Source organism: Rhinolophus ferrumequinum, chromosome 21 (genome assembly GCF_004115265.2).
Source record: "Rhinolophus ferrumequinum isolate MPI-CBG mRhiFer1 chromosome 21, mRhiFer1_v1.p, whole genome shotgun sequence".
NCBI classification, from domain to species: domain Eukaryota; kingdom Metazoa; phylum Chordata; class Mammalia; order Chiroptera; family Rhinolophidae; genus Rhinolophus; species Rhinolophus ferrumequinum.
Window position 1 is genome coordinate 33,141,100 of NC_046304.1, and position 14,070 is coordinate 33,155,169.

The window sequence follows — 14,070 nt, forward strand, 5'->3', positions numbered from 1 at the left end:
CAGAGTCCCAGAGAGCAGTTTCCAGGCTTTTGGCCTCACATGGAAAGGTGCTGCCTCGGGTAGTGGATGGCCACCAGCTGTGACCAGTCAGCCATTGACCACTGATACAACAAACGTGGCTGAGCTAGCCAGCGCAGATTGCAGTTAGCAAGGGGTTGGTTGGTTGGCCGAGAAGTGGATGGCGGATTGCAGCTAGCAAGTGCAGTTAGCAAGCTGACTGTGGATTGCAGATAGTGTGGAGCCTGCTTCCTGTATCTCCAACTCAGCCGCCAGCGAGACTATAGTGGTATAAACGCCATGGCTCCGTTGGCGTTCCTTTTTGGCCTCACCATATCCTGCGTTCTTGAGCGGGGAGTGGGACCAGAGACCCTGTATGACAGATGCAACTCAGGTCTTCTGGCCCCCAATTCCGTGCCCGGTAGCCTCTTGGCACTGCAGCGACGATGCCCGGGGGAGTGCCCCTTATGTCACTAGGGAACCGCAGCTGCCCCGCTAGCAACCGAACTTGGAGCTTTGAACTCCACCCCTCTGGTGTTGGCAACGACTGCAGCGCGCAATCCTCGGCGCCAGAGGGCGCTCCGACACCTGCTGGGGCCGCTCTGGCCCAGCCCGTCTCAGTGGCCGCGGAAGGTGACGTGGACACGGAAGTGGTCGTCGTCGCGGCGGCACCGGTGGGAGCTGGGCGCGGGGCTCCGAGTGCGGCCGTCGGGCGGACGGGCGGGGACGGTCTCGCACCTGCGGCGGCGGAGGACGAAGGTGTTGTCGGTTGGGTGCGAGTCCGCTGAGCCCACGAGCGGCTTCTCAGGCCTTCTCCTGCCCGTCGGAGCCCCGGAGCTGGGACCTGTTTAGCCGGCGTCACCATGACCAAGGCCGGTAGCAAGGGCGGGAACCTCCGCGACAAGCTGGACGGCAACGAGCTAGACCTGAGCCTCAGCGACCTGAATGAGGTCCCGGTCAAGGAGCTGGTCAGTACAGTCCCGCGAGGCCCAGGCGCCCACCGGCCACTGGCGCTAGCCCTTGCGTCGGCCACCTTCTTTCCCCGTACCTTAGTTTACACGTCTTAAAATAAGGTGGGGAGAGTGGGACTAAGTCCCTGGGGAGGCCTTGTCCGGCCCCAGTGTGCTTCCTGGGATGTACACGTGTCATTTTGGCACAGTTCCAGAAGATGGGGGAACTGCTTGACCGGCCATGGGATTTGTACGGGTCAAGAGAGAATCTCCCCACCCTCCATTTGGGGGGCTTTCACAGCGCTCAGCTGCATGCCCGACCCCAAGTAGGTCCCCAGGGAGCGGTTGCTGGATGCTTCGGAGAATGAATGAACAAATGAATGAATGACTAGGTCTGAGAAGTAGGCCTCCAGGTAGACCGGGGTGTGGCCCAGAACCGGCGTTTTCTAGGAAGCTGGCAAACCTAGGTGACCGCTCCATCCCTGAGGCGTCGTTCTTGAAGAAGGTGAAGTCTTACTGCTTAGTTGGCAAGGTCTCTTGCCTACTGGTCTGAAACTGGCAGGAATCCCACGCCACTGAGGCCCACCCTCCTAACCCCCCTACTCCCACACTCCCACCCCAGAAACTGAGGCCTGAGGCCCCTGGGAGATTACACAACTAGTTGTTGCCGAAGTGGAGTAAAGTCCTACATCCTTGCTTTTCCCACCTGGTTTCCCACCCAGGCCTTCACCCTCCCTGCTGGCCTTACTTTGGATGACGTGCCCTTTCCTCGTTTCCTTTGGCACTTGGCCCAGTCTTCCCTCCTCCTTGGTTGTATAGTATGGAGGTTAGCGAGGGATTCCCAGTTCATATCTCAGCTCTGTTGCTTAATAGCTGAGTGCCCTTGGCAAGCTAGTTAACCTTTATGCCTATATTTCCGCATTGGATGAAATAGTGGATGATAATAGTTCCCATCTTACAGGGTTGTGAGGATTCAATAAGATTGTAATGTAAAATACTTGGCGGGTAGCAAATGCTGAAGCGTGTAGTTATTATCATGGCGTTCTTCCCACTGTAATATCTAAAACGTTTTTAGGTGGACAAAGTTCATTCTTGGGAATGTCTGACAGTTGGCAAGTGTAGGTTGGCCCTGTGTCCTTAAATGAATATTTGGCTTCTTCTCCACCCCAGGAAGATGGCCAGCCTTGTTTCCTCCCAGCCTTAGGACTGCTGTCTGAAGCCGTGTACTTCAGGCATCTGGTCAGTACAGTATTGCCCCTGTGGAAAAAGAAGGGGCAGTCTGGCTGAGCCTCTCCAGCCCTGAACCCCAGGGGGAAATGGAGATGGGCAGTGAGGGCCTTGTTTTCACTCTGATACTCACTCATTTACTCATTCATGAATGAATGAATCTGCAAACGTGTGTATAAAGTGCCTGGAAAGCCTGAACTGGGGAATATGGAAATCGCAGAGCTATGTTAAAAACAGTCCCTGCCCTAAAATCTAAAACAGAGGGGTGCTGGAGAAAACATTAGAAGGCAGAATTTCTAAGAAAGTCTTGGATGTTCTGCAGCCAAATCCCTCCTCGTTGCATTCTTCCCTAGGTTGGGTTGACTGGCTCATTTTGTCTTCTATCCCTAGGCACATTATACTTGAGTGCTTTTTATTTATTTATTTATTTTTAAAGTCTTTTCCTAATAATGGGAGCTAGAAAATGCTTCCTTAGCAGATGCCACTGAATCGTTCCGTGTGTTGGTTTGACATTTTGTTCTCATTCTCTTTCCTAGGCTGCCCTCCCAAAAGCCACCATATTGGATCTGTCCTGCAATAAACTGAATACTCTACCGGTAAGATTGGCAAGCAAGCACAATTCCTTCTAGAGCCCTGATGCTTCTCCTTCCTGTTTGGGGGAGGTGTGTTATAAGGCATAATTTCAGAATAGGTCTGCAAGCAGGCTTCAGCTAAGTCTGAGTGTGTTGGGGGTGGAGTGGGGTAGAGTTGGGTGGTCTCAGTGGGATGGAAAGCAAGATAGGGGCCTCATTCTTTAGAAGAGTGAGAAAGGCCACAGAAAACTCAAGTCAGTAGGATGCTGGCTGAGTCACTAACTAGTCTCATCTTTTTTTCTGCCTTATTTTATTACTTTGCAAAATAGTACCTCTCTATTGTATAGAGGAGACTGGAAACCTTCGGAAATGGCTCTCATTTCAGGGATAAGCTGTTTATCAACCTCCTTGTACATAGTTTGCTGGGGAACAGGAAAAGTGTGGTTTTATAGGACTATTATATCATAATCCTCCTAATATTTAATTACTTGAGATACGTTTTTTGTTCAACACATCCAATCTATGGTCAAATCCTTTTGATTTTTCTTGCACAACTTCTCCCAATCCGCCTGTTGCTTCACCTGTGTTGGTGCTGGTGTCATTCAGCCCCCTCATACTCTCCTGGGTAATGGCTGCTCTCTCCTCCATAGCATAGCAGTGCTCCTTCATTGTCAGGCTTGAGTTTGTTGTCATTGTTGCCTTTCCCATCCATTACTCAGGCCAAGTCACTCCTTGCCATTCTCTACTGGACTTTGGATTAAGGATTGAGTCTCAGAAGTTGGCAGTTTCTTCGCTGGATCATTAGTCCATTCCCCTCTCAGTATTCTCCTGGACCTCATTCATTGTAGTATCTTGTTGCAGCTCATCAAGAACCATTTCTAACGCTGAAAAAGGCATTTGAGATCCCACTTTTTCTAGGAAGTATTTTGTGTCTAGTTAAAGAAGGGCAGCAATTTCTTGCAGCCTGACACCTGCTGTATACTTTGTCAGACAGTCAGTCACTCAGCAACCCCAAGTGCACTTTTCAGTCTGTTTGTTCAGTTGTCTTGACTTCATCTGCAGGGCCGGTCCACTGGCATTTACAAGTCCCCGAGAACACATACAGTGCTTCATTAGTGGAGGTTGAAGCATCACTTCAGATGGGTACTGAGCAAAGACTTAATGACAAGAGGGATGTTTTCAAGGGTGCTGAAGAAGAGCCAAGATATGAGTAGGATGGACCCCAGCCCACTCAGGCATTCAGAGAACACTCATGGAGTACCTGTGCTAAGTACTGTGCGAGGTGCTGCAAAGAACAAAGGAGAATTACACTGGGGACTCAAGGGACACTTGATAGTAGGGAAATGGATGGTCTCACTATGTTTTGACAGCTCCTGTGAAAGGTGAATATAGGTTGCTGTGGGAGTACAGAATGGGTCCCTCATCACTCTAGTAGCAATGTGGAAGGTGAGTTGGAGGGAGAACTGAGGGTGAAGGAACCCACACTTACTTTGTGCCTACTTTGTGCTCAGCCTTTTGCATACACATCGCACTACTTAACCACCAGGCGTGATGCTTGTTATGTCCATTTTCATATGAGGTAGAATAGCTGGTAAGAAGTAGAGTCAGGATTTCCACATAGGTGCCTCTGCCTTGAGGGCTTCTGGACTGTTCCATCAAAGTGTGTGAGCCCAAGATGTAAGTGTTCTGTCTTTGGGTCCTAGACGGAGTTCTGTGGCCTCACACACCTGGTGAAGCTGGACCTGAGTAAGAACAAACTGCAGCAGTTGCCGGCTGACTTTGGCCGTCTGGTCAACCTCCAGCACCTAGATCTTCTCAACAACAGGCTGGTCACCCTGCCTGTCAGCTTCGCTCAGCTCAAGGTAATGATTCATGAACCAGTGTTTCATAGCCAGGTGTAGCAAAGGGCTCAGGGACTGAGGGACCGTGGTTTTGAGAAAGGCTGACCGAAATATGACCTTGTTGGTGTTGCTAAATGGCTTTCCCTGCAGCTGGGACACAGGGGCTCTCTTCCTGCTCATTTTGTTCCACTTTGAGGGACTCTGTGTGTGAACTCAGGCTTGGTCAATTTTTCTGCCCCATCTCTTTAGAGCCTGAAGTGGCTGGACCTGAAGGATAACCCCCTGGATCCTGTCCTGGCCAAAGTGGCAGGGGATTGCTTGGATGAGAAGCAGTGTAAACAGTGTGCCAACAAGGTAAGCATGAAGCTCCCCGAGGTCTCCTTTACATACTCCCCTGGGACTTACCTCTGCCTCTTGTTTTCCCTCGCAGCACCCATAGATGTGTGTTGATGAAAGCACTAAGATCTCAGTGACATAGGTCTACCATGAGCCTGGCAAGCATAGGGACCTTTGTTTCTGTGTTTACTTTACAAGTAGTGGAATAATACTGTCTACTCTACTGCAGGACTTCTTAAGAAACCAGGACCTCTCACGATCCAACATTTCACTGTCAACTGTTGTTTGAATGGGACAAGAGGATTAGGGGCTGTGGACTCTCTGACTCTTAGTTATTGTAGGAATTTTGATATTAAAGGTGTTGTTAATTTTTGTGAGTTTATAGCTATAAACAGACACATCCTTTGCAGATCTGGCATTTGACTTGTGAAGTCATCTTACATAGTGAGGAAATAAAGTCTGCATGGAAGGCAAACATTGCTAATAACCTTGAAGACGCCTTACATTGCTCTTAAGAACAGCATGTACCCATCTCTCAAAAACTCCAACTGTAGTTATTTTATCCCCCTCTAGCTTTAGAACAGATTGCTGCTGCTGCTGCAGCTGAACCCAGATGCCTTACGTGGCTATGTTTAGGGGACATGGTGGACAAAAAGGACTTAACTTTAAATGCTAGAATAAATGTAAGTGAAATGTGTGTATAATGGGTCTATATACAGAATCTCAAGAGTAATGGCCTTATTAGTAGCTGAGGGCTTCTTAGATAGTGTCACCATCTGTGTCACCCATTGTTACAAGAATCCAAGAACAAAGTCAAGGCAACCATGTAACCAAGGCAACAGTTTGCCCTTAGGTGAGAACAGTACAGGTGATCAATGAAATCCTGTTTTGAAAACTTGGTGCTTTAGGAGTGATGTCAGTTCCGGAAGACGAACAGTAGCTACCACTTACTACTCTCCCTTTGTCCTGCATGCTTTACGTGTTTCATCTCATAATCCTCATAACCCTGGGAAGTAGGTATTACTTCATATCTCTGACATGAGAAACCCTCCTTGTGCACATGCCTTTCATTTATCCATTTATTCATTCAACAAATAATATGTTGAACCATATGGAATTGCTGATGTTCTACTATTTTTTACCTATAAAAGTAATTCTTGTTGCGTCTAAAGGTCTTTAGTACTCACACATATCATCTAGAGAGAGCACTGTGGATGTGGTAACTAACGCCGTGCTCCCCGGCTCTGCTGCCCTAGAGCTGTCTCCTGCAGGGCACCTTTAGGCATTGTAGGGAGTGGCGTGCAGCAGTCGCAATGAAGTCACTTGCCTTCAGGAGTTACTTTAGGGCTCACCAGCTCTGGCCTTGTGGATGCAGGGGTTAGTCCTAGTAACTGATCAGCCTGGTACATAATAAAGCACCTTTTAAAAATAATTTGTTAGGGACGGCCTATTAGCTCAGTTGGTTAGAGCGCAGTGCTCATAATACCCAGGTTGCTGGTTCGATTCCCACATGGGCCAGTGAGCGGCACCCTCCACAACTAGATTGAAAACAACAACTTGACTTGGAGCTGATGGGTCCTGGAAAAACATGTTGTTCCCCAATTAAAAACTAATAATAATTTAAAAAAAAATAATTTGTTCAGTAGTATACATCAAGTGCCTCCTATATGTTGTGGGCTGGGATTAGGTAGACAAAAATCCACCCTCCAGGGGTTCACAGTCTAGACTAGAGGGGTCTCCCATTTCTGAACTTGCTGTGTTTTCACATAATTAACTCCTGCTGTATTGTGGCCAAGGTAAAAAGAGACATCTCTTAAACCTCCCAGCTCTTTATTTAGCCAGCTGTATACCCCCTAAAACCAACTGAATGGTTGGTGCTTATTTGAAATTCAGAGTTCAGAGTGACACAGGGACATTGAACTTGGGCTGCCAGTCTCCATCTGCTGACCTTCCGCCAGATCCTGCAACTCCTTGTTGAGCAGCCATTTTTTCAGGAAGCTTGACTCCCTCTCGAGAGGTGCCAGCAGGTTCAACTCCTGGGTTACTCAGGACAGGGTTCCTTGTGGCTTCAAACCAAGCTCTTAGAGGGAGCTGCTTTTGTAGGCCTTCTGCTAGGCTCCTCCTATCATGAGTGTGTGCATGTCTGAAGTTTTCACAAAGTAAAATAATTACGTTTGAGTATATGTCTGTCCTAAAGGGTGTCTAGTGTGGTAATGCAACAGACAATTTGCTGTTGTAGTTTAGAATAGTTTAGGTTTTCCTGTCTTGTTAATGCAGTAAAGAAGATGGAGTAAAAAAAACAGCAGTATTTATGAAGCACATATAATGCCAGGAACTGTGTTAGGCAGCCAGTACAAGTTATGTAATTCAATCTTTGCAACAAGCCAGAGAAGTCTTACCTCCGTTTTCCAGATGAGAAAATCGGCTCTGAAATTCAGGTTAAGTCACTTGCTGAAGTGACAGTGTTAGCAAGTAAGTGGTAGAGTCAGGATTGTTGGACTCCAAGCTTACACTCCCTCCTACACCCAAGGAGTACCAGCTTCTAAAAAATACAAACAAACCTAAAAAAAAGTCTTGACCTGCTCCCCTAACCATGCCCACGGTGAGAATCTCTGTGGCTGTTTTTGTCAGAGGTCAACCATTACTGAGCTGACGAGGATTCGAGGGGCTCATGGCGCCAGTGCGTCATGTGGTGTTTGGGCAGAATGGCTCCTTCCCTTTCTCCTGGAGCTCTCCTCCCTCTGCACAAGGTGTAAGTGGAATCAGCTACGGTCTGGGAACTCAGAAGACCTGTACTCCTAGCTGTGCTGCTTTCTAGCCCTGTGACACGGACAAATCACCTGATCAGAGTCTCAATTTTCTTCCTTTTGAAATGCGAATCCAGTCAGTTGTTCATCAAACCGTGCATTGAGTGGCTGTAATTAGCTAAGCTCTGTGCTCACCTACAGACAGGACAATAGCCCCTATCTTAGGAAACGCACAGTCTTATAATTGAGCTATATAAGGAAACTCCCCAGGACTGGGAGGAGAACCTGAGGTAGCCAAAGGAGGGAGGTCAGAGAAACGTCTTGGAGGAAGTGCTATCCCTGCTCATCACAGACTTGCTGGGAGAAGTGTATGAAATCGTGCACGTGGAGCCACTGTAAATGGCAGGATTTTTACACACACTAGTTGGCATTGTGTTCACAAACCTTTTTCCTGATCGCTGTCGTGAACTGGGCTCGTGTGCCTCTTCTGTAACAGCTTCAGCAGTAAGTTAGGGTACAAAGAGGATTAACTCGTTAACCTCTGCACTGCTTCCGGGGCCGGTGGTGATCTGGGATCCTGAGAAGAGCAGTCTCTTGAGACTCCCCTGAGCAAATGTGCAGCTGTGAAGACTTCTTACTGCGTGGAGTAGTTCAGCGCCCTCCTCTGCCTTTGCAGGTGTTACAGCACATGAAGGCCATGCAGGCGGATCAGGAGCGAGAGAAGCAGCGGCGGCTGGAAGTGGAACGAGGTAGGTAGCCATCCCTCGTCATCTTCCAGCCCTTCCTTATCCCGCAGCTGGTTCTCATGCTTCAGGAGCTGGAATCCCGTGGAGGAGTTGTGAAGAGAAGTGGGCAGCAGTGTGGCAGACGGTATCACCTTTGTCTGACGAATCTCTCCAGTCCTGGCTTCTCCACCGAGCTCCAGAGTCGTGTTCAACTGCTTGTCTTGTCTCCTTGGGTTAATAGGCATCTCAAATTAAGCATGGTTAAAACAGATTCCTTCAGCCCCTCGCAGTCCCTCAAATAGGAAAGTGCCATCCGTGCAGTCATTCATGCTGGAAAGAGGGACGCTATCCATGATTCCTTTCTTCTGTTAGTCTCTATCCAGTCTGCCAGCACATCCTGTATGGGACATTCTCCACCACCAGGGCCACCAGTGTATTCACGCCTCCATTCACCTCCTGACGTAATGCCCTGTCTCCATACATGTGCCCTCTGCAGTCATTTCTCTACACAGCAGCGTAGAGGGGAGATCTTTTTAAAACATAAATCAAGTATGCTGCTATTTGCTTACAACCCTGTAATGCTTCCAATTGAACTTAGAACGAAATTCACCCTCAGTGACATGGCTGACAAAGCCTGCCTTAGCCCGAGACCGTACGCGTCTCCGGCCTTGTTCCACACACAGCCACATCAGCCTCTGCTGTGGCTTGAACACACCCAGCGCAGTCGCACTTCGGGGCTTTGCTTGGTTTCCTTTCCTCAGGTTTTTCTGTGGCTGCCTTCATGTAATCCGTCATGTCTTTGTTCAAATGATGCCTTAGGTTAACCATTACCCTTTCAGAACCAGCCAAACCAGAATAGCCGTGCCAGCTATCATTCCCATCACATGCTCTGTTATTTCTTTTATGGCACACATCACTGTCTTCTTTATTATTTGTTCACTTTATTGTGTGTCTCCTTCTCTAGAAAGTAGATGACTCGGGTACTAGAAGCTGGCTTGTCTTCACTGCTGTATCTTGAGCACTTAGAACAAGGCCTGGCACACATAGGCACTCTGTTGCCTGGCTGGCTGACTCCTGAGCCCCTTATTGGAGGACTCCTGTGGTTAGAGGAGGGACGTATGTGACAGTGATTACAAGCAGTCCTTGAGATCAGGACTCTCGAGTTACGACCGTCCCTTAGACATGTGCACGGCTATTTGCTACTGTGATGCCCATGTTTACTCTGACCTCTGCTGCTCTCACTTCTTGACGACACATGTTCTCTTGAGGCTGAGTGTAGTGTGTTCTTGGCATTCTCAGTGCCCAGCTGGAACTTGGAGCTTGTTTGTTCATCGAGAGACAGTGGAAAGCTACAGTAATTATAGCTACTATTCAGCTACATATGGTTCAAATAGGCTTTTAAGCCCTAAAAGGACATTTAACCACCATTTGTGTCATTCTGGCTTTGGAAAAATGTACTTCAGATTTCCAAATAACTAATTTGGAAATGCATTTTTAGAACCCAATAATTTGTAAGTTGGGTACCACATGTAAACATCCTTGAGCTGTGAAGTAAATTGGAATGTGTTGCAGAGATTCCTGAGTTAAGTCTACACATTACAAACGATTAGTCTTGCTTTTTCAGGACAACATTTCCATCATCTCTAACCATAAACCTTCGTGCTCACTTTCTCCTTACTTGCCCTCCGCGTGCCACATTCCTTTCCTCAGCTTGCGGAGATGGGAATCTCATGGTCTCAGCACCGCCATTGTTTCTTTGACTGAGCTGTGTGAGGCTGTCAATGGCTGTGCCTCTGAATCAGACCTACTTAGAGAGGGGCACCGGACTCCTCACCACCCGTGCCTTTCTTATGCGCCTCTAGTTACCTCGTCCTCCTCTCTCTGCTGCTTGTGGCTAGGAGCCCATTAAGAAGAATCCATTCAGCAAACCTTGAGAAGCAGCTTATTGTATTTTAGGGAGGGCAGAAAGACATGTTTCCTACGAGTATGTGGCACAGGAAAAAGGAGGCTGAATCCATACTTCTAATTACTTGGGAAAGCACCCTGGAAGGTGTGTGGGAGAGAAGCCATTTTGGGGTCTGTCTTCTTGTAGAGGCTGAGAAGAAGCGGGAGGCCAAGCAACGAGCTAAGGAGGCTCAGGAGCGGGAACTGCGGAAGCGGGAGAAGGCAGAAGAGAAGGAGCGCCGGAGAAAGGAGTACGATGCCCTCAAAGCATCCAAGCGGGAGCAGGAGAAGAAACCTAAGAAGGAAACAAATCAGGCCCCGAGTAAGTTTTCCCTCAGTTGTAAGCTTCCGGCAGTGTTCAGGCATGGGTGAGTGAGCAAGCTTGCACCCCTCGTCAGATACAGTGTCCCCTAAGGCCTGGGAGTACCTTGGAGGGGTTGCTCACAGGAAATGTGGGGTTCTGCTGGGAGCAAGTGCCCAGTGGGCTTGTTTCCTCAGAGCCGCATGCTTCTGTGCAGGTGTTCTGGTCAGACGCGGCTGAGAGCATTCCCAGAACAGCCAGTTGCACTTTTTCTAAGACTTAAGATTCTGAAATCACTGAGAAAGGCCAAGGCTGCATGTGGTCCAATGACTCTTAAATGTCCCTGACATTATTAGTGAAGAACACTGGCCGTGTTTGGAGTGCATGGTGCCGTCTCAGTAAAGCCAGCGCTGCCTGTGGTTTTCTTCCCAATTTGGAGCTGATCACTCTTTCTGCCTGAACACCAGGGGAATCACTTGGCCTGTGTTCAGGGAAGCCTATTACATAAAAAGCACGTTAGTGTTTGCCTGAGTATGTCCAGTGAAATTGTGTTGTGATGTGGCTCCATGTATGTGGGAAGTTCTTTACCCTCTGGGCCAAAACCAAGCCCCTGAGGAAGAGGCACCTGAGAGGGAAGGGGCTCTGGAGGGAGGTGGAGGCCGGTGGCCCATCTGCTCACCTTCTCTGGCCTTGAGCAAGTCGCCTAACCTCACCATCATACCTCCTCACAGGGTAGTGATAGGATTGAGAAAACCTGTGTGATAGGATCGTGCAGTTCTTGGCATGTGGGTGCTCAGTCAAGCTTTTTAAAATTTTGCCTAAAAAAAATCTCAAAACCAAAATTTTTTTTTTTTATAAATGTAATATATGTGTTCATTGCGGAGAATTTAAAAGTTCTCTCTCTACACATACACACACACACCAAAAATTGGCAGTGACCTCTAAAATCTCCCCTTCTGAGCAGTAATCACTGTTAACAATATGGTGTATTACCTTCCAGGCTTTCTATGTATCTTATATAATGACGGCAACAATATTCATAAATGTCAAAGCCGTTTCCCCAAACGGGCAGCACGCTATCCATGCTTGATGCCCCCTGATAAGCCCCACTCCGGATCCCGAAGGGCCTGGATCATTGTCGTTACTGAGGAGAACTTAGGACCCTGGGGACTGTGTGGGCCACGTGAGATGTCCAGAATGAGTTCCAGTTTCCAATGTCCTCCTTTGAGATCCAACGAGAAGGCGTTTATATTGCAGTCTCCGCAGAGCCAAGTTTTAAAGAGCTCAAATATTCTTAAAATAGTTTTGTCTCCAGGGCCAGGGGAGTTTTCACTAGAGGAGAGGAGTGTGAGTGGAGAGTACCAGCATCGGGGGGAGAGTGTGGGTCTCCTCAAACTGACTGAACTTTGTCTACTGTGACTGTCCCTCCAGAATCTAAGTCTGGCTCTCGGCCCCGTAAGCCGCCGCCCCGGAAACACACCCGGTCCTGGGCTGTGCTGAAGCTGCTGCTGCTGCTGCTGCTGTGTGTGGCTGGCGGGCTGGTGGTTTGCCGGGTGACAGAGCTGCAGCAGCAGCCCCTCTGCACCAGTGTGAACACCATCTACGACAATGCGGTCCGGGGTCTGCGCAGCCACCACATCCTCCAGTGGGTCCTGCAGACCGATTCCCAGCAGTGAGCTTGTCCTCAACACCTGCTGCCTCCCAGCCTTGGAGCTTGGATTCCTATGGAATTGGGTTCTGCTGGACACAACCTCTTTAGGGTCAGACCTACCTGCCATCATCAAATGGCTGCTGATTGGTACTTGAGACCTCGTTTGTAGGACTTCTTTGTTCCTTAGTCAGGGTTCCCTGGTGGAATAAGAAGTAGGAGGTGGGGAGAGGAACAAACCTGCATGCCTAAAGGAATAGGCTTGGGGGTGGGGAGAGGAACAAGCATAGCCTTTTCTAGTTGTTATACAAAGCTGTGCAAAGGCAAGGCTCATTTCTACTAAATGGTCAGCTGTTCACAACATTTATACTTTTGTATGTCACAAACCCTTTCTTTCATTCCTTCCTGGGTAGCCAGGGCAGATCAGGAGGCAGTGTGTTATTGGGGACTAGGGGAGCACCATACTCAGCAAATCTAGCCTGAATTGGGGGGAGGGGCATACCTATTTTCTTAAGGACCTCAGACATTCATTTTAATGACCATACAAAATCTCAGGCTCTGAAAGGGACTTCAGGACCATCCAGTCCAATAGGACACTCGCAGATGAGGAGGCCTTCCATGACTTGCTTATGGTCGGTCTCCCAGCTAGTTTGAGGCAGAGCTGGACTCCCACTCCGGTATCTTTCCTTCCCATCATTTTGCCTTATGTCCTGAGAGAACAGAACGCACAACAGAATTGAGTCTCTCTCAGCTGGAGTGTGAAATCTTTCATGTAGACAGATCCATGACCCACAAACAGAAATCTCATAGCCATGAGGGTCTTGGGCAGCTCCTGAGGAGTCCTGCCCCAGCTTATGTGGCTTCCGTAAAACCGGGATGGCCCAGGCTCCTTGCCTCGATTTTAGAGCATTAACTTCCCAACTGCCAATAAACAAGGCAGACCCTTGCAGAGCCACACTGTGACAGCTCTGTTAGTAGTTGGTGTGACTACCTCAAAGACATCCTGCAAACTCAAGTATCACAGACTGAGGTTTAGAATTATTTGATTCTAGACCTAGGATTATACCCTATGCAGTGAAGGGAAACAAGTAGCATCATGGCATTTAAAAACGGTGCAGGAACTGCAGTGACTGGGGCAAATAAGGGCAGGACTGCCATTCTGTCTGCCAGAGTAAGCATTTTCTTGCTCAAGTGGCCTCCTCTGCTTCATCTTTTCACAACAGCTGAATGAAGGGATTAGAAACGGCCATGTCATGGTGCTTATTCACTGAAATCGCCCGATTGCAAGCTCCTTGCCTCTCCCCCAGAAGAGCAAGAACCTGTCATGGTTCAGAGATAAAGAGGATGGGGTCCAACTTTTTTAGCTATAGTGGCCCAGTTGGGTAGGACTGCCATGCGTAACTGTCCTGATACTGGAAGAAATGACTTCTCCCCCAAGGATAGCGCTGCTGCAGAGGCCCACACCTCACTCAGAATCACTACATATTCCTTTAGTCTTCCTCTAAGCTCCAGAGCCATTGGTACAAATGCTTTATTGAAATTAAACACATAATATATAAAATGAGATGAGAATACAGAAATCGGCATAGTGATCAGACCCCTGGCTGGCTGAGGCAGCCTCAGTGGGTCGGAGGGAAGCTGGAGCACATCTAGCCTTGTAAAGCCAACCCACCGAGGGTAGTTCACTCATGATCTCAAGATTTGATGCTGAGGTTCTTTTGGATTTCTACAATGATTAAATACGTGTCTGAGTGGTCTGTCTGTGCTCCTTTGTGTTTTGAG

General features: G+C 48.4%; 1 protein-coding gene across 1 annotated transcript; it reads left to right on the plus strand.

Moving 5' to 3' along the window:
* The first annotated feature begins 612 nt into the window (after nucleotides 1-612).
* On the plus strand, nucleotides 613-14,045 carry LRRC59 (leucine rich repeat containing 59). The gene is made up of 7 exons (XM_033090216.1): nucleotides 613-965; nucleotides 2,711-2,770; nucleotides 4,450-4,608; nucleotides 4,837-4,941; nucleotides 8,347-8,419; nucleotides 10,488-10,661; nucleotides 12,072-14,045. The coding sequence occupies exons 1-7, from the start codon at nucleotides 861-863 to the stop codon at nucleotides 12,314-12,316; spliced, it is 921 nt and encodes a 306-aa protein (XP_032946107.1). The 5' UTR covers nucleotides 613-860; the 3' UTR covers nucleotides 12,317-14,045.
* Nucleotides 14,046-14,070: the final 25 nt, after the last annotated feature.

Bases quoted from the DNA above. Each gene is read 5' to 3' on its own strand.
- LRRC59 (XM_033090216.1), top strand. From the start codon at position 861: ATGACCAAGGCCGGTAGCAAGGGCGGGAACCTCCGCGACAAGCTGGAC. The intron at 4,942-8,346 runs GTAAGCATGAAG...CTGCCTTTGCAG, and splicing joins GTAAACAGTGTGCCAACAAG to GTGTTACAGCACATGAAGGC. The intron at 10,662-12,071 runs GTAAGTTTTCCC...CTGTCCCTCCAG, and splicing joins GGAAACAAATCAGGCCCCGA to AATCTAAGTCTGGCTCTCGG.